At 39.5% G+C, this 25,841-nt stretch overlaps 1 protein-coding gene across 7 annotated transcripts in view; it reads left to right on the forward strand.

Moving 5' to 3' along the window:
* The window catches only part of USH1C (USH1 protein network component harmonin), a 108,023-nt gene extending 87,655 nt beyond the window's left edge, over positions 1-20,368 (forward strand). For 3 of the 7 annotated variants that reach the window (XM_083590060.1, XM_083590058.1, XM_083590059.1), the window contains 6 exons: positions 12,587-12,628; positions 13,407-13,460; positions 13,805-13,904; positions 15,117-15,226; positions 16,605-16,660; positions 19,710-20,368. In XM_083590060.1, the coding sequence (XP_083446186.1) occupies positions 12,587-12,628; positions 13,407-13,460; positions 13,805-13,904; positions 15,117-15,226; positions 16,605-16,660; positions 19,710-19,722 (375 nt within the window). In that variant the 3' untranslated portion in view covers positions 19,723-20,368. Of the gene's footprint in view, positions 1-1,002; positions 1,053-2,997; positions 3,151-3,647; positions 3,765-5,204; positions 5,712-7,727; positions 7,848-8,631; positions 8,695-12,586; positions 12,629-13,406; positions 13,461-13,804; positions 13,905-15,116; positions 15,227-16,604; positions 16,661-19,709 lie in introns of those variants that run through there. The other 4 variants (XR_014542384.1, XR_014542383.1, XR_014542385.1 and 1 more) reach the window with 4 other exon arrangements.
* The last annotated feature ends 5,473 nt before the right edge of the window (positions 20,369-25,841 follow it).

A 25,841-nucleotide genomic window follows, 5' to 3' on the forward strand; every position in this document is an offset into this window, starting at 1 on the left:
CTTTTGAACATTATAAGCTTTTCTGGGCAAAGAAGAAAAATAAAAGGGAAATTGCATTCTTAACTAACATCCTTGGCTGTTGGTTATCTGGATGTCTAAAAGAAAGGGGAACAGATGCCACTGTGATCGTGTGTGTGCGCGTACAATATTTAAACACAACAAAAATTAGTGTAGCTGGTGTTGAGCTGATCTAGAACCAGTGAAAGTAAAACTGGCTAGCTGCTAAAATTCATTACATAAATTGCAGTTAATTGCTAGAGAAATTTGCAATATATATATAGTGACTATATGAACAGAATTGTGTAGTTTCAGTAGGTATATAACTATTTCAATTTGCACACTTTGCGTTAAATAAAGTAATTTGATTATTGCACACTATTTTTTATTGAAAAATGTAGCTTAATTGTTCCTATTTACAGAAAGTTGCATGTCGTGAATTAACCATCAAAACATTGTGGGCTTTTATTTATACTTGGGTTCATAGCTTTGGTTTATATTGAACTAAATTCTACCAATTAAAATTAATGGGCCCAAATTAGCTATAGCCATTAATTTTAATGTGTCTACTCTGAGTGTGAATAATGTTTAATAGAACTCTCAATGGGCATTAGGAGCACAAAGCTCCTGTGTGTGTGTTTCCTTGTTCTCACAGCTCTAAACAATTGTGTTCTCTATTGATATGAGCAGGGAAATTTTGAAAGTGGGGGAGCTTCATGTGCACTTCTGAACCCTTGCATTGTGTTCACTAGATTGAGGCACTTGAGCCAAAATGATTGTATAAATAAGTAGAACGGTGAAAAATAATGGAGTGCTATTATTTGTTATCAATAGCTAGTTCAAAGTTAAAATAAAAGTGTGGCTAAAATACTGCATTCTCTACAATGTGTGATCCCATTGGAGTTCCTCCCCCCCTTTTAAACAGCTGCCTACCTCTACCTTTTTGTACTGTATATCTGTAATATATTGCTCTCTGTTATATATTTCTCCTTTACCTATTTATAGCTTTTGGGTGGTTTTATCGGTACGAAGGAAAATTTCCCACAATTCGCAAGGTACAAAGAATGTTGAGTGTGAATGTTGAGAAGGTTTGCTGTGGAAAGTGCATTCTAATCCATTCTGTATTTTCCCCAATAAATTGTACACTCATGTAAATTTATTGATGAGCATGAAATTAAGGGAAAGTTTGCTTACGTCACAGTGACTTAGATGCAAAGAAAGATGCCTTGCATGAGTTCAGGATTTGTGCCACTCCCAATACCTGCTATTTAAACATGGAGTATGCTGGAGTAATAGCTTTAAGAACACATGGTAAAAGATGTAATCTCACCCTACCCTATATTACGAGTCTGTAAGTTTTATTTTCTCCCATGGGACATGCATCAGTAACTATGCACAGAATTGCAATCTATATGCATATGCTTGGAAAGCTCAGCAGCATATTCCAGAATTGGACTGATGTATGTTGGACTCTGGAGGAAGTGATTTAAAGCCTTCATGGAGCAGTCATCAAGACAATTGTGGATATATGGATGTTTTTAACTTAAGCAACTCCACTTTGCAAAATACGTTTCTGACAGCAGGTAAATTCTTTGTCGGCCCATTTCTAAATCACAAATTATGTTTATCTTAAGAACATCATCCTTAACTATAAATGATCAATGTTAGTCAGTTAGTGCAGTCAGGTACTACCTACCTACCACTGTTGAAAAGGGATGAGGTTGACGGGTACCTCATGCCCCTACTCATGGGCATTGCAGCTGATGAAGGAAACTGGGTGACTGAGTTAGCCTTGTGCTGACTGCCCAGTAGTGCCGTCTGCCGGCCCTACTGATGCCATTGGTCCATGTCTGTTATTGTCATAGCTTCTCCTTGTCTCTGCTGCCACCTGACACTGCCCCGCCAATATGGGTATGGGCTTCATTTCCCCTTGGTTGCTACTCAGCAGTAGCAGCCAAACACAGTTCCATTCCAGTGTGATCTGCAATGTTTGTTTCAAAAGCCTGCTTAAATGAACTGGCTAGATTTGACAGTTTTCCTTTAAGTTCATATCAGAAATAAAATCCATATTTAATATAACCAGAGCACCAGTGCAAATTATTTTTAGATGTCTGTGTTGTTAGTACTGCAGTCCTGTGCACGCCTACTCAGAAGTAAGTTGAGTTCAATAGATCTGACTTCCAGATAAGTGTGTGATATGACCTGACCTGCCTTGCACCTCCTAAACTAGCAGGCTGCCCTCAGCTACAGCAGAGACACTATCCCAATGTTGAAGTAAGATTCAGATCCACTGTCAACCAGCTTCAAGTGGCTGAAGCTGAATCATTTGTTTACAATTGCTAAAGATACAATACCTGATTTTTGTGGCTTTTCTTTAGGAAACACAAAGCCCTGGATTATTAACATTAATCCAATAGCTGAAAGGCAGTTTTTGCTTGTACAATTCCAAAGAAACAGTTTGGTTCTCCACAGTTTTCTGCATTTCCCCCCTTTGCAGTTGTTTGCTGTGTTGTTTTGGCAATATGCTGTACAATGTTTTGAGTGTGAAGTACTGGAATATTTTCTTGCACAGTAGAATAATTACTGCTACTTCATATGCAACCTCCTATTATGTAAAAGCCATAATCTAAGCATGTACTTGCTTCATTTGTAGAGAGACCACAGTTTATGTAATATTTTAAAAGCGACGTAGTCTTCAGTTAATCTGTATCAAAGGTATCTGCACACATTGTGAAAGCGTTGACATTTTGCCTCCAGCTTTTCAATATCTTGCCCTTCCAACAAGGTTTAGTTAAAATTAAATTCATTATGTGGCTGCTGTTTCTTCATGCCCAGCCTCAGCAATCACTGTGAATAGTTGCATGTCTATATTCACAGAGCCTCTTTTTCTAGGACATCTGCTTTTGTATATATAATCTCAGATTATTGAAGTAGTACATTTTCAGCCCCTGCAATATATATATTTTCTAAATGTCTGTAAATATAATGAAAACCACCTAGAAAGGCAAAGAAAGAAAGAAATCCAAAAGTGACAGTCTCAGTGAGCAGAAAAAGAGCAAAATGCAACTGGAGTTTGAGCTAAAGCTTCTCAAGGAAAAGGAAGAGAAGCTAGAAAGAGAAAAGCAGCTGAAAATCAACCGGCTTGTACAAGAGGTATGTTTTTTTAACATGTTCTGATGACTTTAATTTTACCATTTATTCCTGGGGGGAGGAAATATGGGTGGTATTTGAGTATTTACATATGCAAATAACTTCAGATATATGAAAATTTTAAAAATCACATTAACAGTGTAGTTCAAGAACTCAAGCTAGACAGCAAAAAGTGGTTATCACAATTTAAAAGCTTAGCTTTGGTCCTCTTTGATTGGCTAATGGCACTATGCCAGGCATAGGCAAACTCTGCCCTCCAGATGTAGTGAACAGACACAACTGGTCATGTGTTTATGCTTTCTAGGACTGCATGCCTATAACTTTTAATACATGATGCCTTTTGCACAGAGACTATAGAGATTGGAAAAGGAGATGAATTACAATGTTTTTATCTGTGCACAACATTTTTAACAGTGAAATTCACTTTGCGCAATTGAATATGAATTCTATATCTGTAACAATAGCTTTACACTTTCTTCTGCAACTGTGATATGACTCAGGTATCTGAGACTGAACGAGAAGATTTAACGGAATCAGAAAAAACTCAGCACTGGGTGGAAAGGCTTTGTCAAACACGTTTAGAACAAATCTCCTCTGTGGAGAATGATTCTCCTGAGGTAAAATCATGCTCTGATCCCCACCCATTGAGATATCTAAAATGCCTGTCTTTGTTTTCTTTTTCTTTTTTTTTTTTTTTTTGATCTATGAACTATTTTACAGATGCAGTTAGCAGTATTGTCTCTAGTAGTCTCACTCGTTCAGTTTACATGGTGGGGAGAGTTTCAAATTCATTCAGAGAAATAGATGCCCTTTCTCTAAGGAAAGACATTTTAAGAAGGTAAAGGCACTCAAGAGAAGCAGAATTAGAACAAAAGCCTAGCTTCCCAGCAGTAACTTCTACTGATACTTAGTCCTTTAAAACAGGGATAGGCAAACTCTGCCCTCCAGATGTTTTGGGACTACAATTCCCATCATCTCTGACCACTGGTCCTGTTAGCTAGGGATCATGGGAGTTGTATGCCAAAAACATCGGGAGGGCTGAGTTTGCCTATACCTGCTTTAAAATCTAATACTTGCTGTATGACACCTTATTACATGCACTAAAAAACCCCCACTAAAAACCTTAGTTTTGACTGCAAACCAATCCTATACACCTACTAACCAATATTAGAATCACTTGTGCCGAATGTCATAATGGAGAACCTAGAGATCAGTGCTTTTTTTCTGGGGGGACGCAGGGGTACACATACCCCTAAAAATTTTGTGAATCTAAGTTTGGCCTCATTGAGGGGCAGTATTTCAATATGAGTAGGAAAATGAGAGTACAGTACCCCTAAACATTTTTTTAAAAAAAGGAAAAAAGCACTGCTGGAGGTACTTTCCCACAATTTTATCACAAATAAATGAACTGTATAAATTTCTGCAATGTCTTCTGTCCCTTCTAATTTATAAACATGTATGCAATCGTGTGAGTGTGGAGTCTGAAATTATACCGCTTGCAATAGAAACATCTGTTGGGAAGCTAGGTTTTTTCTTTTAATTTTGCTTCCACGGATTGCTCTTACCTTCTTGAAATGTCTCTTTCAGCTGTAGGATTTGCTGTCACAAATACTGGTTTCCTTTGACCTGAATTGCGACATATTGGTATGTGGGCCAATCGGACAATTGGCATTGCGTGGAAATGAAATGTTCTTATAGCAGCAGGTGGCCTTGTGCTCCATTGCTTGCTGCATTGCTTGAGAGCCAGTGTGGTGTAGTGGTTAAGAGCTATAGACTCGCAATCTGGGGAACAGGGTTCGTGTCTCCGCTCCTTCACATGCAGCTGCTGGGTGACCTTGGGCCAGTCACACTTCTTTGAAGTTCTCAGCCCCACTCACCTCACAGAGTGTTTGTTGTGGGGGAGGATGGGAAAGGAGAATGTTAGCCGCTTTGAGACTCCTTCGGGTAGTGATAAAGTGGGAAATCAAATCCAAATCCAAACTCTTCTTAGTGAGGATGTATTCAGGTAGTTTTAAGCAAGTGCTACGTTAAAACAGATTTTTTTGTTATTATATTAGACAACAGGTGTACGTCCCGCTGTTTCTCCTTCTGCTACATCTGTGCGGAGGTTTGCTGGTGGTTTGCAGCTCCACACCACTGACCTTGACGATATCAGCTTAGATGATGTTGGCAAGCCTCCAAAACGCCCAGCACCTCCACCTCCATTGCCCCATGCAACTCCTGTATTCCCAGGGGCTTACCCGCCTCCTCCACCAAGTGTCCCAGCTCCTAGGGGACCGCCTCCAATGCCCTCTCCTGCAGCATCATGGATTACATTGCCTTCTCCTTCCTGGGTGCATGCTGCACCTCCTCCCCTGTCACCACCATCTTCTCCCCCATCCTCTCCTGCTCCGACTCTCCATCCTGTGCCCACTCACTTGGAAGAAAGGATGGGCAGCCACAGCTATCAGCCTAATGGGCCAGCAGACTCAATGAATGACTGGGAAATGAAAAGCTACAAGGGAAGGAGCTTTAGTCCAATTAGTTCTCAGACCAGTGAGCAGACCTATTTATCCAATCCAAAGGTATGACATAGTATGGAATATGTTTTGCATCTGTGGCAAACCCAACCACCTTCTGCTTCTGTTTGAGTTTTTCAACAGAAAATATACATATTCCACTGTGAGTTTTGCTCTGCATGATATTGTACTGCAGCATCCCCACTCCCCCACAAAAGAAAAGATAAGCCCATTTTAGAACATGGTCTTATCATGCTTGTCCTCTCCCGCCCCCGCCCCCCACCCCAGTGTGGTCTTTTGCACATTTCTGGAAATCCTATTGTGCTTCATGGAGACATTTGTACAGCTTATATTAGTCAACTGAGTGTGTGTTTTTCTGCTACATATTTATGTAAGAAAAAGGGGGGCTGCTTGAGTAAATGTGCATAACAGCTGAGAATCAAACATGAATGTGCTTCTGAGTAGCACATTAATGATCAAGTACTAAATTTGCTAGGTTGGCAGGAGCTGGGACCAAGCAACGGGAGCTCCCCCCCGTCACAGAGATTCAAACCACCAACCTTCTGAATGGCAAGCCCTAGGCTCAGTGGTTTAGACCACATCACCACCCGTCAAAGTGCAAGTAGATAAACCAGCAGGAAGGTCAACGGCGTTTCCATGTACTGCTCTGGTTCACCAAAAGTGGCTTAGACATGCTGGCCACATGACCCGAAAAGCTGTTTACAGACAAAACACCGGCTCCCTTGGCCAGTAAAGCAAGATGAGCACCACAACCCCAGAGCCGTCCACGACTGGACTTAACAGTCAGGAGTCCCTTTACCTTTAACTTTTTACTAAATTTGCTGTTGAGCTACTGATAGCTCACTATGCACTCTACTATCTGTTAACCACAATGGAGATCTCTAATGGTGCACCTTCTTTGCAGATTTCTACTAAAGACCATCCTTGGTCTTCCCAAACTGCATGTTCTTTCTGTCTGCTTGTGATGCTTTGTTGTTTCAAAAGGCTTTCTCTGGTTTCTGGTTTTCGTACATGAATATTTTGATACCAGTTCTCCATCCAGGTGGAAATGCTAGTGTTCATGTTTTTAATAGTTTAGCTTGTTTCTGTTTCGTAAGTTGATTTCAGTGTTTATAAATAAGATAAGAGTGCTTTAAATCGTATTGTAGGGATTAGTATGTGTTCACAAATATTTGCATGCTTGTTTCAATGAAGGAAGGAATGTATTAGTCATTGACCACTTTAATATATGGCACAATCCTATACACATATATGTAGTTGAACCACATTGAGTTCAGCAGGCTTTAATCTCAGGTAACCGTACAGTATTGCTGTTTTAAGTAATACAAATGGGTTGAGGAAACCCATAAAGGGCTAAGAATATTTAAAATGAGAAAGTTATCTAACAATTCTCATTATAATTTTTTTATCCTGTTTTAAAGTAAGACAGCTCTTTGAAGGGTCAAAATATCTGAAGGTTGTCATGCTTGCTTCAAAAGCGTATTTTGTCACCTACATGTTATTCTTCTTTCTGTCATAAACCAATTTGTTTTTCAAATGATTATTGGTTGTGTGGTATGTCAAAACCATAAGTCATCATACCCCATATGAAACCTGTTGTCATTTAGGTTGCACGAAATACAAGTCACCTCAGCAAAATGTCGTCTGCATCAGGCAGCCCATTGGTATGTCATATATATATATTTAGTAAATAAAGAAAATTTGGTAGCCTTCCAACATAATACCATAAGACTTTCAGATCTCAGAAGAAACGAATTGTTTTATTTATGAAATGCCTAGTTTTATGGTCCTAGCTATCAGTGGAAAAGCAAGCATTCTAAATGAAATATCCAAATGGCCCTGATTCTAGTATTGCTTGGTGCTTAAATTGTTGTTCAAAATGTAAAGTTTCCCACCCATCGCCACCCCTATAGTGCATTGGTTGGTATTGTGGGTGGTGTGGGTTACCTTCGTATGAGTTTCGTGGGACTTGATAGAAGTTGGTGAAGTGTCTGAATTACATTTAGAATGCGTGAAACACACAGGTGTTTTCTGTAATATTCTTAAATTGCACCTCCATAGCAATTTTCTCCAAGCCCTCCTGCCCTGCGTCGCCCAGCTGTACCTATAGTCTCCAAACCTGTCATGCTGCATCCTGACCACAATATCATGGTCAGACCAGCAATCAAATCAGAAGCCCTGGTAAGATTAATCCTATATAATTTGCATGCTGCAAGTGTGTTGGGTATTGCATGTCAAGTGATCTGCTCACGATTGGTGTCCATCTTTCCTTCTGAGTTCTAACTCAGAATGCAAACTGAACATGTCAGATATATTGTGATGTGTGACAGATCTTAAGCTCTTACCATGGATGGCATTCCTAGGGTTTCCTACAAGACCCTGGCCCCTGGAGGTCAAATAGATCAGCCACTCAGATACTGCCCTGAATCTAGCCTTCCATTAATAGTCTTCACAATACCTACCTGCTGTCAATCCCTAGTGAGTTAAGAGACCATAGGACTCTTCTCCTGTGCACTTAACTGAGTATATCCACACAGGATATGTGGGATGAGAGATACTGACCTTTATAATCTAGCCAGGCCAGAACACAGTTAAAACAGTAAACATATTTATCTATAAAAAGCAATACCCAGAAGTAGTTGTATTTTTTTTACAGGATACTAAAATAAGTTCTAGTATCTTAACCTAACACAGCTGAGTCGTCTCCTTAAGTTATCCTAACTATTTAACTATCCCTTCATTGCCTCTCATTTCCACATCTTATTCCCTCTCCTTCTGTGAGAGGGAGTCCAGATAGTCCGGATAGGCAGTGTCTATTTGAAGTGCAACTGATCCATGATACAACATATAGTTAACTGTGCCTTCAATGCAGAAGAAGTCTGTACGTGTACAAAAATAACCTTGCTAATGTATTTGTAGAATAACCAATTGCACACCTGGCAATTTGTTTCTATCTTTTTTCCAGCCTCAAGAGATGTTTAAAAGGATGGTGGTTTACAATTCATCATTTAAAAATAACAAAAAACAAGTAAAATAACATTTTCTTTGTTTGTGTGGCATTTTGGTGTTTCAGTTGTGCTTTGATACTAGCATTCTCCCTCTCTTTATCCCCCCCCCCTCTCTGTTGTCATTTGGAATAAGGACACAATATAGCTTTCTAAAATAATAATGGATTAATATTATTATCTTAGTCAAGCTTTATACTCTCTTGATGAATACATCCAACTCCTGCTAGCATATTAAGAAACTAGGGGTCATACATAATGTTTATCATGTAGTTTGTTCCCAAGTGAAAGCTGCTTCTATCACAAATCACCACTCTGGGGAGGATTATGCGTTAAGACCATGATGTGGCATCCAACCCTTTGCCCCCTTCTGTAGTTCTGATCAGAGGCCCTGCACCTGCAATTTGCATTGGGAGAAAAAGCTCCAATTTATTTTTTTTTTTAAATAATATTTATTAAAATTTTTCAAAAATACAAAAAATATCACTTTACGGGACTCCCCCCTTCCCCCACCCCTACCATATTCCCCTTTCATATTGTTGGCCAAACAAGTTCCCCATTCAAATTGAAACTTAGTTTGTTTTACCCTTAATAATAATAAAAAAAAAAAAAAGAAAAAAACCCAGTGTTCTTTCCCCAAGACCCACCCCATGTCATTCCACAATTTCCATTTTTTAATAAAAGAAGCACCCCAGATAATAGAAACAGAAAAGGTAGAAAATAAAAAAAATATAATGAATAATAGACCAATTCAGCAAAAAATAACAAAGTTGGCAAGCCTTTGGAGTTTTAGTTCTCCCCCCCCTGTCTCCGGTTTAATTTCCCCCTGACCATCAACCCCTAGTGTCTGCCTGGAATTCTTAAGGCCATAAATCACAACTTTTCCCCAACTCCTTGCTGGCTATTTCTTTTTAAAATTAAAAATAAATTTTTTTGAAAATCAAAATTATTATTATTATCATTATTTTTCAAAACTTTAACTTCAGTCTTTAATAAAACTGTAATAGAACTCCCTCCATTGTTCTTTCCAGGTTGTAGTCTAATTTCCCTTTGTTCCGCTGCTAAAACGTTGTAATTCGAAAGTTTGGTAAGTCTGCAGGGATGGTTGTTATTCAGGGGCAAAACCTTACGTTCAGTCCCTTCCTTTCTTCAATAGAAAAATCTATTGTCTCCTTTAAAAAAACAAAAAAGAAAACACCCTGAAGACGAGATGTTATTTCCGTTTTGCAGCTTTCCCAGAAGATAACCAGTCCTGTAAAGTTCCATTGGTGTTTTTCCACTTTCCCAATCCTTGTAATGTCCCGAAGCTCCTCAAGGGGGATTGTTGTGACTTTGTTTCCTCTAATCCAAAAGTCAATTTGTTATCCATATTCGCCATTTTGTATCCAAATTTTAACAAGTTGTATCAAATTGTATCAAATTTAACCAGCCAAGTTCTCATAATAAAATCCACTCCGCTTTTCGACTTTGACAGCTATTTTGACAGCTGTCAAAATCTCCGACTCCTTTCACCAGGCTCTCTCTTCAGTCGCCCCGGTTCCCAGGGGGGGGGGTTGCGTTTCCCTTCTCCAGTTCCTCCTCCAGCACAGTTCTTGTAGTTCCCCATCGTGGAATTTTGGATTTTTATCAGCAATGCAAGCCTTTTTGGGTCTTGGTTTCCCCGTCCTTGTTTTGGAAAGTTTACAATAGGGAGGGGACTGACTTCCTTTTTGGATCCCCCCCGCTCGTATCCAATTCGAAAAAAAAAAAAAAAATTTTTTTTTTCCTCCTTTTGAGCCCGGTTTCCAAATTTACTCACGGGTTGTTGTTGAAAAGTCCGAATTTTCAATGGAAGAAGTCAGCGCTCTCCGCCGGATGGCATGCGGCTTCGCTCAGCAGGGGAAGCAGAAAACTCAAGGCACCACGCTTCTCCCCGGCACCCGATCCGTAGCCTTTAAAAAGGCTCCTTCACGAGTCGGGAGGGCGCTAACGGTGCAAGCCGAGTCTCCATGTCCACGGCCTCCGTGGCCGTGGTTTCTAAGGGTCCCCGCAGAAAAAGCTCCAATTTAAACAAATGGGAGCTCCGTGCCCTGATGCAGATTGCGGGTGAAGAGAGGCCCAGTCCAGGCTGGGATTAGAGTTGCAGGATAAAGCTTAATGGCCCCCAAACCCTACACCAAAGTACCAGTCTGGACTGGGGATCCCTACAGTGGTAATTAGTGAAAGAAAAAAGTTTGCACTAAAGGCCAAAGTACATGAAAAACACCTTGTGTAGTTTGGTTCTAATTACAAGCACTAAAAATCCTGATGATATTTTAAGACATCAATGGGAGCTTTATTTGCCCTGATTAAAGCACCTCTTCCCCCACTCCACAGTCCCGACCTTGCTTTTCCCCACCCCACCCATGCTGATTTTTTGTTTTGGTTTATTAAAACAAACAAACTCACAGGGCCAAATGATGTGGTTTTAAAATATGAGAATAAAGTTGTTGCCTTCCTACTTGGAACCAGTCTGCTAATGTTCTCTCCTTTCACCATGAAGCAGAAGTACAGTACCAGATCTGCAATTTAAATTTTAATGTAGCAATGCCCAGTGGTTGTGCACCTGTTAGTAGTACACAATGAAAACAGTTTGGTGACACTTTTCCCAGAAACACTAAATGCATTTCACAGTGTTTATTCTGGAGTGATAATGATTTGTTTATTGGATCCAGCCTGTGTTTGTTTAAAGGTATTGTATTTACTCTTTCTTAAAACATATTTTCCCAGGAAAGTATTCTTCAGGGACAACATCTGTTTGTTATGAAACTGACACTGAGGTTAAGGAAGATGAAGTGATTTGCTTTAAATCGCACCATGAATCAGTGGTTCCACTCAAATTACAACTCCCAGTTCTAAGACATTTGTTCAGAATATTTCTTTCTAATATATAAAGACTGCCCAGGTCACTTTCATTTTTATCTTCTTTACAGAATTCATTATTATAAACCATATTGTGTCAGAGTTGTACTATTTGCAAATAAAGTGCTTTGTGAACACAGCTATTCCCCAAACAACAAATCTAGAATCTGTGAAACCTAAAACCAGAAATCTAAAAACTGGCCCAAATGAGTTAATAAAGGGAGAGGGATCAACAATGAGAAAGTTTGACATGCCTAAAACTACACTGAAATTAATAAAACAGGACTATCCCAATGTGTTTACCATCCTATTTATCATGCTTATCATCCCACTAGGATGAGTTAATCATTGGTATATGTGCTTGATTTTAATACATGTAAGCATGTCCATTGTGGATCAGTGTTAGATGTGTGTGAAACGGGCACATGGATTCTAGTCAGGGTTAGACCAGAAGATGACCAAAGCCATACAGTCTCACCACCACCCCTGTTGTTTAAGATGAGCAGTCTTGATGTGCAGTAAAATGAGCTGGATTTGCTTTAGACAGGCAGTTAAAAAGTTATGCATGCACTGAAGAGATGGATGTGGATGCATGTTCAATTAAATAAAAACTTTTAAGAAATGTTTTCTTCTTTATTTTGTTTTTCTGCTTTGTAGCAGCCAACTTGCCAGTTCCATCTTAGCTTTACTCCTTCCTTATATTGCTGAACCTCTACCGAGAGCCTGCAACTCTCCCTTAATTATGCTAGTGGAGTTCAGCAAAATACATCATCTGCATGTAGCCTTCACTATCCATAGACAAAAGTAACTTGTCAATAGCTAAGTCTAAGGAAACTTCTCTACAACAATTTTAGTTGACTATTACATCCTAAACAGTTGGAATCTCTGTATGTCTTCTGACTGTCAGGAGGAATGTGAACAAACTGTCTAATATGTCATCATCTCATTTCTTTTCTGGCTTTGCTCATCTAGGAGCACCCACTTGCCCATTTACTGTTTGCTATGCATGTATTTGATTACCAGTTTTATTTGCAGGGCTTCCAGAAGTACGTGGAAAACTTTGATCCCTACACAATGGTAAGAAGACATTTACAAGTATAGGCCATTTGTTATCTCTTATGCTTTGCGCTGCCTTTTGACACAGGTGGCATTTTTAGCTTTCTGAACTAAGGCAGAAACTAATTCAGAGACCTGCAAAGGGCATGTTCTGCATAGATTATATCTAGAAGTGCCTACATTCTGTTTTAAGATGCATGCTTCGCATTATGTAATTTGTCTTTCGCATTTGAAAAAGTTGTTGTTGTTGTTTAGTCATTTAGTCGTGTCCGACTCTTCGTGACCCCATGGACCAGAACATGCCAGGCACTCCTGTCTTCCACTGCCTCCTGCAGTTTGGTCAAACTCATGTTCGTAGCTTCGAGAACACTGTCCAACCATCTCGTCCTCTGTCGTCCCCTTCTCCCTGTGCCCTCAATCCTTCCCAACATCAGGGTCTTTTCCAGGGAGTCTTCTCTTCTCATGAGGTGGCCAAAGTATTGGAGCCTCAGCTTCAGGATCTGTCCTTCCAGTGAGCACTCAGGGCTGATTTCCTTCAGAATGGATAGGTTTGATCTTCTTGCAGTCCTTGGGACTCTCAAGAGTCTCCTCCAGCACCAGATCAGCCTTCTTTATGGTCCAGCTCTCACTTCCATACATCACTACTAGGAAAACCATAGCTTTAACTATACAGACCCTTGTCAGCAAGGTGATGTCTCTGCTTTTTAAGATGCTGTCTAGGTTTGTCATTGCTTTTCTCTCAAGAAGCAGGCACCTTTTAATTTTGATGACTAACTCATGTTTCTTGATTTTCTGCTAGTTTTCACCTGATCAGATTATGGGGAAAGATGTGCGACTTCTGCGCATAAAGAAGGTAATGTTTGTGATTGAAGAAGGATAACTGGTTAAGCTTTAGGAGGCAGTTGTTGGGATATGCAATGTGGCACCAGTACTCATTTTAAAATGAAACTTGCTGGTGATGAAGTTCAACAGTCACTCTCTCACACTGAATGACCTAAAATCTCTTCTCCCAACACCAGATGTTATTGAAGAATTTGGCCCATGCCCAAAAACCACTTCCATCAGTGTTATTGATCTGTTTATTTATTTAAGTAGATACTGGCTTTACTTCTGAAAATTCTTAAAGGCTGGACAATATGTTCCTTTTCACAAAGGTGATTTTCTTTCATCTTTTCCGAATTACGTTTTTCTTAACAGGAAGGATCATTAGATCTTGCAGTAGAAGGAGGCATCAATTCACCAATTGGAAAAATAGTGGTTTCTGCTATTTATGAAGGTGGTGCTGCAGACAAGCATGGTAGGTAGCTTTGATCAAGAACAATAGAAAAGATGAAATCATGTCACTCATTTGATTAAACAGTTACATTGACATTTTTTGCAATCTTTCAAACCCTACAAAGCTCATTTTTAAGCACTGGAATTCTTGAGGCAGATATCTATTATTTACTTTGTTAATAATTGTGGTTTGTATTCAGTAGCATTCTTCTGCTGAAGGAACTGAGGCTTTCTCTTTTTACAGTGGGGAGGGAAGCTATTTTTACAAATTTCCCTCTCCTTCTGCAACCTTCTCCCCATGCCACCACCCATGCTGTTCCAGAGGGTTTGCCAACTTCCTGAAAATGATTTGTAGGGCTTTAACGGGGAGGGGGGGATTGGAAAAATTATATCCCTTCTCATCAGGAGTGTAGCATGGGGGCTGAAACCGGGGCGATTGCCCTGGGTGCATTTTGGGTGGGGAGCACACTGCTCATGACACCCTCCCCAAGTCACCCCTGTGCGGATTTGGCCAAAGGAGCATTGGTGGTCTCTGCTGGGAACGTGCAGGACAAAGCATCTTTGCCCCGCATATCCCTTACACAGAGTAAGACAGCTGGCAGTGGGTGGGTAGAGGATGGTGGGCTGTGTTGGCCTGGCTGGATGAGGGGGCATTGTTCGTGTGACATCATGCACACGCAATGCTCACACACACACCCCAATGTTGGGCGCAACTCGGCACCGCTGCTTTGGATTCAGCACACAGAGCAAATCAAGCCTCTGTGGCTCTTTTAAAGTTTTCAGCTTAAAGCTCCCTAGCCTATTGTTCTCCTACCCCCAAGATGACATGGCATCCAGCCAGGTAATGGGAGGGGATCCTTACTACTCCTGGAAAGGTATCACTAGCTACTTGCTTACATGGCAACATGGCCAACTCTTTAGCCATGCAGATAGGATGCTTACAGGCCAATCTAGGGCCATTAACTTAGCAAACTGGTTTAAACAGTTTAGCAGTTCCTTCTAGTATACACTAGAATCTTATAGATACTTAATCACAGACTTGGTTGGGATCCACAGGCATCAGCCCCCCAATCCTGTAACATTATTTTGGTATGGTGTGGCATAGTTCCCCCTACCCAGAATTGCTGCCTTCATTAAATACTCTAGTTTGATCTTCCACATTGCTGAGTAGTAAACGCTTCTGTAATTAAGCCAGAAATGTTCTTGTTCCTTTGCTTTGTATTTTCTTTTTCAGGAGGCATTGTGAAAGGGGATGAAATCATGGCTGTGAATGGCAAGATATTGTTGGATGTTAAACTGGATGAAGCTCAGGCGACTCTTGCAAAAGCCTGGAATATGGGTGGGGTAAGTTAGTCTGCATTTCCTAATCTACATTTTACATATCAGATATTCATGTTTCCTGCTCTCCTTATGAAAAGCAGTAGATAATTTTCAAAAGTATTGGTAAACATAAAGTTAAAAACAACATATGTGCCCTGTGATGAAGTAGAAGTGAAGAGGGTCTAGGAATCCCACACTGGAAAATATATTATAAAATTAAACAATTGTGTTATACAATACATAGTAATACACAACTTCATTACTGAACATGGATGCTATTAGCACATTCAGAGTTAGGGAAGGAGTTGTGTCTTGTGGGTCTTCAACCATCCTGACACACACACACACACACACACACACACACCCTGAATGCCCCATTTCCACACATGCGTGTTGCTAGCAGAACACCACCAATGGGTGGCTGTTGGTACTTAGGAACACTTAATGTGTTTTAATTTGTTGGAAGGCACCCAGAGTGGCTGGGGCAACGTAGTCAGTTGGAAGGCATATAAATAATAAATTAGCAGTGGCAGTAGTAGTAATAGTAATAGTAGTAGTAGTAGTAGTAGTAGTAGTAGTAGTTGTATTGGTTATCTTTGGCCATGGAGCTTTCCACAGGTGTACAGGGGGCCATGGTGGCATAAGCGCTGCCCACCAATTAAGCCCCCCTCTCTGCTGGCAGAGCAGCACTTATTCTGCATCCAGTGGTCTTTTGACCAGCTGTTTCTACACCATCCAGTGTGCAAAAACAAACAGTAAGAAAATATTGGACAAAGAGTAATATCATTTCACTTTAAAATGTTGTCTGAAGAATTGCATGCCAAGTAATCAGATTCTTACATAATATACACAGACCAGATGGACATTGGTTTAAAGTACAGCTTGATCATGATGTGTATATATCACATACATATGCATATATAATATATGTATGTGAATATATATATATATATATATATATATATATATATATATATATTAGAGCAGCAATCTTCCTAATATTTTCTTAGAGGAAAATCCTACTGTTGGAACTGCACAAACATTTGGTCAGACCTAGTACAATAAACATAGAATAATAGCCATACATAAATACTGACATTAGGTCAATACTGACATTAGATAGGTTTCTGAGAGCAATTTTAAAAAATGGATAGGCACATAAAGTTTATGTTCATCTGGCAAGATTTTCCATTGATATTGGGTGGGTTAGAAGCCTGAATATTAGATCTCGCTTGTGGCTCTATGTTACTTGCTTCCTTTATGTTAACAGGCATGAAGCTTAGGTGTGCTGCCTGCCATATTGAAAAATGCACATAGTGAAAGAGTATTAACTGCATTTGACTTTATCCTGATTAGCCACTGGTGATTTAGATTTAATATTTATGCAACCTTTCTCTTGCAGGATTGGATTGATTTAGTCATTGCTGTGTCTCCTCCGAAGGAATATGATGATGAAATGTAAGGTTTCACTTCTATAGTCATATATTAGTTCACAGAAATAAACTAGACGTCTCTCTTCAGCTAGAGTCCTTAGATGTAGGATCAAACGTTAGTGACCACATTTTAAGAAGAACGTCAACGGAATGAAGGGATGTCAACAAAAACAAATTAAATGCTAAGCAATTTAGAACCTAGGGAAATCTTTTAAAAATAGGCCTAGGATAAAGAATTGTCAGGAGGACGTGGAAGCTGTTGCTGCCTTCATTGCTGCTTACCTTCTCTTTCCTGGCCTGACCAGATGAAGGAACAATTATGCTGGAAGTGATGCAACAAGACAGCAGCAACACTGAAAGACCCACCTCCCGCTCCCAGCATCTGCATAAAAGGCAGGACGGAGCAGCAATGGAGAAAGTGGGAGGGGAGGGGGAGAGGAAGGGAGAATGGGGCTGGATTCTAGACACATCAAGAAGTGTTTCAGTTAAATTCGTTGCAAACTTTGTATGAGAAATTGGGTTAGCAAAAATGGAGCTCCACAGCACCATCTGGTGTCACAGTGTTAGAATGCATAAACAACACATATAAAGCGTATTTTATTTGCCAATGTAGCCGAGTCCTGGGTGGATATTGATTGATTTTCACCAGGGGTGGCAGAAGAGATGTGCAAGGGTGGGGGATAGGGGTCATTATTCCACCAAGTATCTTAGGTAGCAAGTGCTTCACTTCAGAAAATAAGCTATTTTATAGGTCGAGTAATGAGAAGGAGACCTAAGCCTAAGTGGTGAAGATCCCATTAGGCAGTTTCTGACAGGAAAACACAAGCTGGGGCTCTGAGGATCCTTGGGACTTTATAGAACACAATTGTGACCAAATATTTAGCAGGACCTAGCAGTGAGTTGCTGTACGCAGAGAGCTTGATTGCTTATCAGGGCTACTAAGGGAATGGCAAGAGGTTAAGGCTTTAAATGGCCTAAAATCCATGAAATCATCCTAATTTTTTTCATCATTCAACAAATCATCTACCATGTATTATTAAACATTCTTAATGAAACCTGGATATTTTATAATACTTAACTGCTCTAATGGCAGCCTGAAATTATCAGCCTAATTCCAATGCATATGGAAATTTGTTTCTGCCTCCAATACATATCTCTAGCTTAATGAGAAACCATCTCCACAAATGGGGGAATCAATAAAACAACAGAAGTAGAGGAATAACAGCAGCAGCAGCAGCAGCAGCAGAGACTATTCAAACAGCCGGAAGTTAAGCAATAAAAAGGCTTTCTAAATAATAAAAAAAGTGTTAACCACATGCTCAAACTTAGAAGGAAAGGAATTTGTTGGATTTCAGTAGAAAGGGCATTCCACAACTGTGGTACCGCCACTGACCAAGCCCTGTCCATAGTATTCACAAACCAAAAAATACAGCCTACAAGACAAGCTGTAAAGCTTGGGTAGTTTCAAAATAGCTGGTGTTAGTAGTTATTAGTAGAGACATAGAGGAGTGCAAGCAAGCAGAGGAGTAACTTCCATACTTATTGTGTGTTTTCATATCCTATATATTTAGCCCTATTCCTTCGTCATCTGTCATCCCCAACATAAACAGAAAGGTTTTTGAAGGCAGTGCTGCAGTGTACAGACAAGGGTTTCTTCTGCAGCTGTAACCACTGCAGTGTTCCCTCATGGTGAATAGCAAAGCTGGGTGCACATATTATGTTTTTGTGCAAATGTGTACATTGCAATGCATGCGCCTGCCTATACTTTGCATGCCGCTTAAAAGCTTTGCAGAATGTTCTTTGGAATTGGTATTTCTCATTTTCTTCAATTAGTGCTAAAACTGTGGACCCTGTAGCAAGAATATTCATGTATCATGTAGTATTATTTGGTAGTATATAATGCCCTTTTCTCTAACTGCTTCCAATGTGATGTGTTTGACGAAAAATTGGTAGAGACTAAAAAAAAAAAATCATTTTTCTTCAGTTCTTTTTCACTCTGTATTAGCTAAGCAACTAATAGCTCCCTCAAAAAAATGCAGTCAGAACTTTACAAGATTGGATCCAACCAACTCTGTCAGACAAAAACATCAACTTCCACTGCTTGTACAATTAGCAAAATCTTAAAGAATAACACTTCTGTTTTCAGAATTTACAGGGATGTGTGCAGTACACAACTACTTGTTCTTTAAATCCTATTAACATCAAATTGAATATTTAAACTTATAATCAGGCTTGCCAAAGGAACACATGTTTTTGTTCATTCTTGGTGCAGACACTTTGCTTTTTTTATTACAGAGTAACTTAGAATCTTCTGATGTCATTAAAATTCAATTGAGCTTGCATCCAAGTGAATGTGCACATAGGATTGCACTGTGTTTCTAAAAAGGCATATAGGAAAGCTGTGGCTCTCCAGATATTGTTGAACTCCAACTCCCATAATCTCTCACTGTTGGCCATGGTGTTTGGGGCTGATGAGAGTTGGAGTAGCAATATCTGGAGGACCCAGTTTTCCCATACCTGGTCTAGGTAAAGCTTCTAGATTCCAATCCTAAAGTTGCTTATAAATGAAGGAGATTTTTACCCTTTACAAGTCATGGAGAGAAATTGCAAGGGAGTCATGCTTCCTCTTTTTGAGCTTCTGGGGCAATGTTCTGTGGGGACCTCACACTACAACACTCCACTGACAACTCCACTACAACCTGATGTATGAGCTGCAGATGCAGAAACAGTACATGCATCTCTTCACAGGGAAGCACAAAAAGAAAAAGTGTGACTCGTTCCACATTCCTGTCCACCATCGCACACACACACACACACACACACACACACCCGTTTCCTAACCTTTCCTAAGCCTCCTGGAAAAATAGAAGCTATGCTTGCCATCAGTAAGTGTTTTAGGCTTCTTCATTTGTCATGTTGATGTGCATGAGTCTTTTGTGATCATGCTCTGAAGGGTTAAGCACTATAAACGCTAATTTTATCTCATTTTATTGTATGATTCGGTTCTGCTTACTCAGGTTGTTTCCCACCTTGACAGAGATTGGCATTAACCATTTTTTCCTCCCCTATTACAGGACATTTTTTTAAGATGGGAGAAACAAAACATAAGCATTCTGAAGAAATCTACCAAAGTATAGGTATCAAGTTACTTTTGTCAAATCAGACTTCTATCAGTCAAGAAGTGTGAATAAGATGAACATGAGATTCTGCAAATCATTCACGGCCTTGTGTTTGAACTCTCAGAGCAGCATGTCATTTTATTTCCTCTCATAAGCCATGGTTTGTGGTTGCTTATAACTGCCAACAGCTGAATAATTCATTGGAGATGATAAAAAGAGCCAGGGGCCAATTCTGAAACTGTCCTAAGTACACTACAGGTGAAATTGTTTAGGAGAGTTCGATCCTTTCTCAAAGGAAGATATAGCACAATCCTATACATGAGTAATTTTCTAACATACTAATACTTAAAGCACAGAAGATAGGGGGAAATTCAGCGAGGATACTGATGATATAAATAACTCAATGCTTAATGCGTTTCTGAATTGCTATTTTGAATCTTTACAGATACAGCATTTACATTTTCTTAATTACTCTATATTCAAAAAATGATTTTTGTTTTTATGTTTCACATCTGCTGTTGTTCCAGTGTGCCAAGATATCCAAATATACAGCATAATTTCTAAACTGCCTTTTAATGCAATAGTGTATTTTGAAAATAAAATGGTAATTCCCAGACACTGAGTTACTGTGTCTTTTAACAGGATTCTGATAACTTGTGGTTGTTGTTGGTAAATCTGCCAAATTCTTGGTTTGTTTCAAAATAATAAAAACACACTTTGAGGAGGTACTGTACAAGCATTTACTCCCACTCCAGGTGTGTTGGGAGATAGGGATCCATAACTTGGTAATGTAGCATATGCCCTGAATGTAGAAACCCCAGTTTCAGTTCCAAGCATAGGATCCAACTCCTAGGGGCCTTGGGAGCTTCGGCCCCCACAATAAAATATTTGAGGGGGCAGGCCCCCACAAAGTTGATGGGCATTTCCATTCGAATGGGGTGTATGCACTGCTTCATGTGATTATGTGGGGCGGGGCTTACCTGGGTCCCCACAATATTTTATTCAGGTTGGCATCCCTGGTTCCAAGCATCCCTACTAGGAAGGATCTCAGATAACATTTTTTACTTACTTATCTATCTGTCATGTATATGGCAAGATGGCTTCTAAGTGGTTTACAAGTATAAAATCAATACATAATTAAAATTCACAATAAGTTCTGTTGGGGCATGGCTAGGAAAGATGTCTGCCAGAGCCCCTACATGTGGACAGGCCTGTGTTAGAGATGATCTAGTCTAGAAGTACCAATTGTCTGATTCACTAAAATACATGTTGTCCTTTTAACTCCTAGATTGTGGGGTCCTTTTAGCATCAAAAGCAAGTTCCCTATGACAGCAAATACAAGATGAGAGGACCATTTTTGTCTGGAGAAAACGTCTCTCGCTTACTTGCCATTTGTCCTTTGTTAAGAGTATCCAGTTTTAAGGGGAGCCAAAAGTGAAAGAGAGCTTTTCCAGATCAATCTTAGTCCCATCATTGGTAAATATTTAATGTATCAAACCATTCATGTGCTGTGAAATTCAATTATTCCCACAGTGCAGCATTACAGTATGAGAAGTAATGGCGATTAAGGAAGATACAGGCTGCAATGTATAAATTCTAGTGGGAAATAATATCTTATGAAAGAACTTATCTGGCTTTGGAGGGGTTACGCAGCAGTCTTCCATTAGCCTGTGAGTAGAAGAGGTTTTCCAGTAGCAAAAGGGGACTTCTGGCTTCCAAGTGCTGCATTTATCCCCAAAATACAATGAGAAGCCATAGGGCATCTTCCTAAAATGCTCACAGTCATCTTCTCCACAAAGTGTGCAAACATGTCCTGAAAAGAAAGATGTTAACATTTGCTTGGCTTCAATCTTCTTTTCCCCACTTCTATTCTTTCCTCTTTTCCTCTACTGTTTCCCATTCTGGGGATCACTGACCTCTTCATCCTCCCCTAACTTTAATAGGTTCTTGTTTACTTACGGCTTAACAGGAAATTTAAATGGGAAAGAAGAGCTTTTTCCCATGTAAACATACTGTACAACGAACAATCTGGCAATTATATTGACATGACATTTAATAAGAAAAGAAGAAAACAAAAGTTTAGTTTTTTAAAAAAGACATCCTGCCACCATTTTGAAGGTCCTTTTTAGAACTTTCTGTTTGATTCCCTCACTTTTTTAAAATAGCAAAAATAGTATGTTCTACTACCACAAGTTGAAAAGTTTGAGTAAAGGAACTATACAGAACAACTTGTTAAAAAAACACAACCCATCACAATACAAAGATTTTCATATTTAAAATAAGTAGGATTCTTCAACTGTCAATTAGTACAGAGACATTTCCCCAGGAATAAAGCACATGATCAACTAGGGCCAAACAGAGAATGAACTGTTTAACTGGAATGTGAGATTAGCAGACACTCATTGCTTAAGAAAACTTCATTTCAGTGCAATGACTTTTAAGATAATTATGCCACCAATTTTACACAGATGTATGTGCTGGCTAACATAACTTTTGAAAGAGCAGAAAAGGCACAGAGGATCTCTAGGACCCATCTTTCCAAAAGGTCCAACTATTTGCTATTTTCCCTTCCCTTAGAGGGTGATAATGGAACAAATTATACCTTTCAGATTATCCTCTGAAGACTTGCAGCAGGCAAAAGTCACTTCAGGCTAAACACCAGCTCTTCAGAGACCAAAGCAAAGAGACACCAGCTTTAAAGTTTAGGGAACACATGTTTTTGTTTAGGGACCAAGTGAGAGTAAAACTTCCATATGTTTATAAAGTTAGTCACTACCAGTGCACAATCTTATGGAATTGGATCACAGAACTGCATTTGAGGAAATAAGTGGTATTCTGTCTCATATTTGTTTGGATCTGAAAGCAACAGGGATTAATATTGGCAGCCATACATATTTAGGGGACTGTACAAGACTTACATGAGTTCTGTACTTCTCCCTTCCATAACCTGGCTCAGAAGCAGAGATACAAATGTTCTAAGCAACAACAAAATGCTTAGTTCTACTAGGAATGCTTCTGGCTCACATGTCAGAGAGTAATCATTCCATGTGTTGCTTTCCATCTGGACACAGTGTGATTGAGTTTGTTCACACCTCCTAATAATGACAGCGTAGATGAGAAGCAGAACAGAGACAGTATGAAAGCAAAACTTGTTCAGCAATAGATATGGTCTCTTTTCATATATATGCTTCTAAACATGGTTCTGCAGTAAATTTCCACTAACCCTCGTGTCATCACATTGTTATCAGAAATCCAACTCTTTAATAAGTGTGGTGCCTTGTTAATTTTATAAACAAAACAGCTCCGTTCTATCCTTGGAGTTAAACCCAAGCTCTGGAACTGATTAAGAACATTACGCAGATGGGCTTTTTTGTTTCAGGCACAGCTAAACAAGCAACCTTGGATGTCACCATCTGAATCATAATGAACAAATGAGAAGTGTTTCATGTGTGCTCCCATTTCTTATTTACACCACTTAAATGTCATTTTTAAAAAGCACTCGATGCATCTTACAATAGAATTCAATTTCAATTACATTAAAACATAGGAAAATGCATTTACCAGTAAATAGGAGTGAACTGAGTGAGAATGAAATTTATGAACATTTTCATCAGCCACAAAAGGCACTCCTATTACAGTGATTTTTTGGGAGCTGTTGTATGAAAGGCAATACTAAGCAGCAATACTGTGGTCTTCACTTGATGTCAAAATGACATCAAGTGAAGACCTGTTATTTTGGATTATCATTTATTTGTCATAGGCAGTAATCTTTTATCACTACTATAGTGTTTGAAAGAAATACAAAAGCTACTCCAAAATAAGTGTGTACTAGGCATATTCTTGTTAAAAGTGAACAAATGGCTACTTTCTGTGGATAAATATTCAAGTGATACATATTTTTACATGTGGCATTCAAAATTAGTACATTTGCCCTAGTCCTAGAGGTGTGGGCTGTCAATCACATAGCTGTTCATTAACATTGCTTGGAAAGCACCATCTTATTTGAAAACTGCACATATTTAATCTCTTGTTGCTATACTATGTTAACACATATCCAAGTTCTCTGCATCATGGACCTACTTGATACCACAGTTTCATGAAGATGTACAGTATTCTTACAACAATTCTGTGCTTCATTTGTTTTCTGTGGAGTTTTCCTGGAAGCCAGATCCCCCTTAAAAATGACTGTGATGTGATGCGATGTTATCAGCATCCCAATTCTGTTGCCTGAGAAGAAAAATGTACTATCACCAGCTAGAGCTTACTGGGTTCAAAAGGTTGGAGCACAATTGCCCTTACCTAAAGCAAGAAAATTCTATGCATTAATTGTTCCCATTCTTTGCCAAAATGAACGTCTCTTTCTGACCTGGATCCTGGGCTATCCATCCATTCACTGAAGGGACCCTGATCCAGGAGAAGCTTCTGTTGTTGAAAAGAGAGGGGCAATTTTTGCTAATGCTGGAAGGTTCTTTCAATCTTCTGGAGAAGATTGTGGCATAGGAGCCTGCAGGGGGCAGAAAGGATTACTAGAAATCACTTCCCCCTCCCCACTAGCAAGAGTATCCCCTGAGCAAATCCTACTCATGGGAATTTAGAATAGAGACGTCAGTCTTTAGCTAATCAGTGATCCCTGTTATTCTCTAAAGAAATAGAAATAATAATAATAATAATAATAATAATAATAATAATAATAATAGTACCCTGCTCATCTGACTGGGTTGCCCCAGCCACTGCTAGACAGCAAAATTATGACTCAAGTAGGGGAGTAAGGGAGGGTAAGTCAGAGCTTGGCAGACACCAAGCTTGTGGAATAGACTCTGTTTTTTACCAGAATCCTGAGACCATAATATGGAATCCAGTGCAAAAGACATTTATGTACAGTGTTGTGTTAATATGATCATTTGGTCAATACAAACATTTGTGCTTGCCAGATGGAATGACCTCCCCTCCTGCTTTGTGCTATTATGAAGGTTTTCACAACCCCCAGAGCTGATCTGTGGGGCATGGGACATGCAGAAGATGCAGTGGGGGCAAGAAGCCCCATCGCTCTACCAAGATTGTTGTGCTGGTTTTCACTAGTGCAACTCTTTAGTTGAAATTAGACCACAGAATTAAACAATTAGACCACAGAATTAAACAATTATGACACCAGGAACCTGTTTTTACAAGAACCAGAACTGAATGGAGCTCACAATCCTTCCACATTTTTTTTAAATCTTCTCCTTGTTATCCTGCCCCCTCCAAAAACCCTTTCTTCATTTCAACACTATAATATGGGGGTAGAGAGAGTTACTTTGTTGCAACCATTGCTAAACAATTGGGAGTCAGGAATCTTTGCCAATTTGCTTCAAACCACCACTCAGAGATCTATGAGTTCTTCCTGTTCTGCCTTCTATCCACAACTGAATTAGGTTACTGACTGTACTAGGTATGGTATGAGTGATGTGAAGGGAATGAAATTGCTTATAAGGAGCTGACCTTTGTGCTGAATTTTTACAAGATATGCGACCAGATGAATTTGCAGCACCCACAGCATTTGATCTGAACCCTCTAAAGTTGTTGATAGCTTTATTTGACTTTAATAGAACAGAATCAGATCCTCATATTTCATGCTCTTCGAAAGGTTCTTAAAAGAGCAAAACCAATAAAGTCTGTGAAGTTTCTTATCTCTTCGTATTATTGAAAGTATAACTTATTTGGCAGCTAGCTCCTACAAACTCCAGTCTTGATAGTTGTCACAGCAGCTTGTTAACACTGTAGGAACAGAGTTGCAGAAAGAAGAGAAGACTATTCTCATAAATACTCCAGGACTATAAATAGCATGACATACTTAAGGACTGTGGTTACTTCATGCCAAAACCTTTAAATTCTGCACCTTGGTAATAAGATTCCGCACCAAGAAAAAGTAAATCCTGCTCAGAATTTCTCAGAATTCTGTGCCAAGGCAGCAGCTACTCCACTGGGCACATGCAGCGGCTTTGTCAGCAGGGCAGAGTGAAACAGGACACACTGCCCCTGGCTGGCGCAGAACTGAGTAACTAGGTGGACCCAGCTCATCCACCCCAAATTTCAGTGATGCAAGCCAGA

The sequence above is a fragment of the Podarcis filfolensis genome (assembly GCF_964270895.1).
Source record: "Podarcis filfolensis genome assembly, chromosome: 1".
In the NCBI taxonomy this organism is placed as follows: domain Eukaryota; kingdom Metazoa; phylum Chordata; class Lepidosauria; order Squamata; family Lacertidae; genus Podarcis; species Podarcis filfolensis.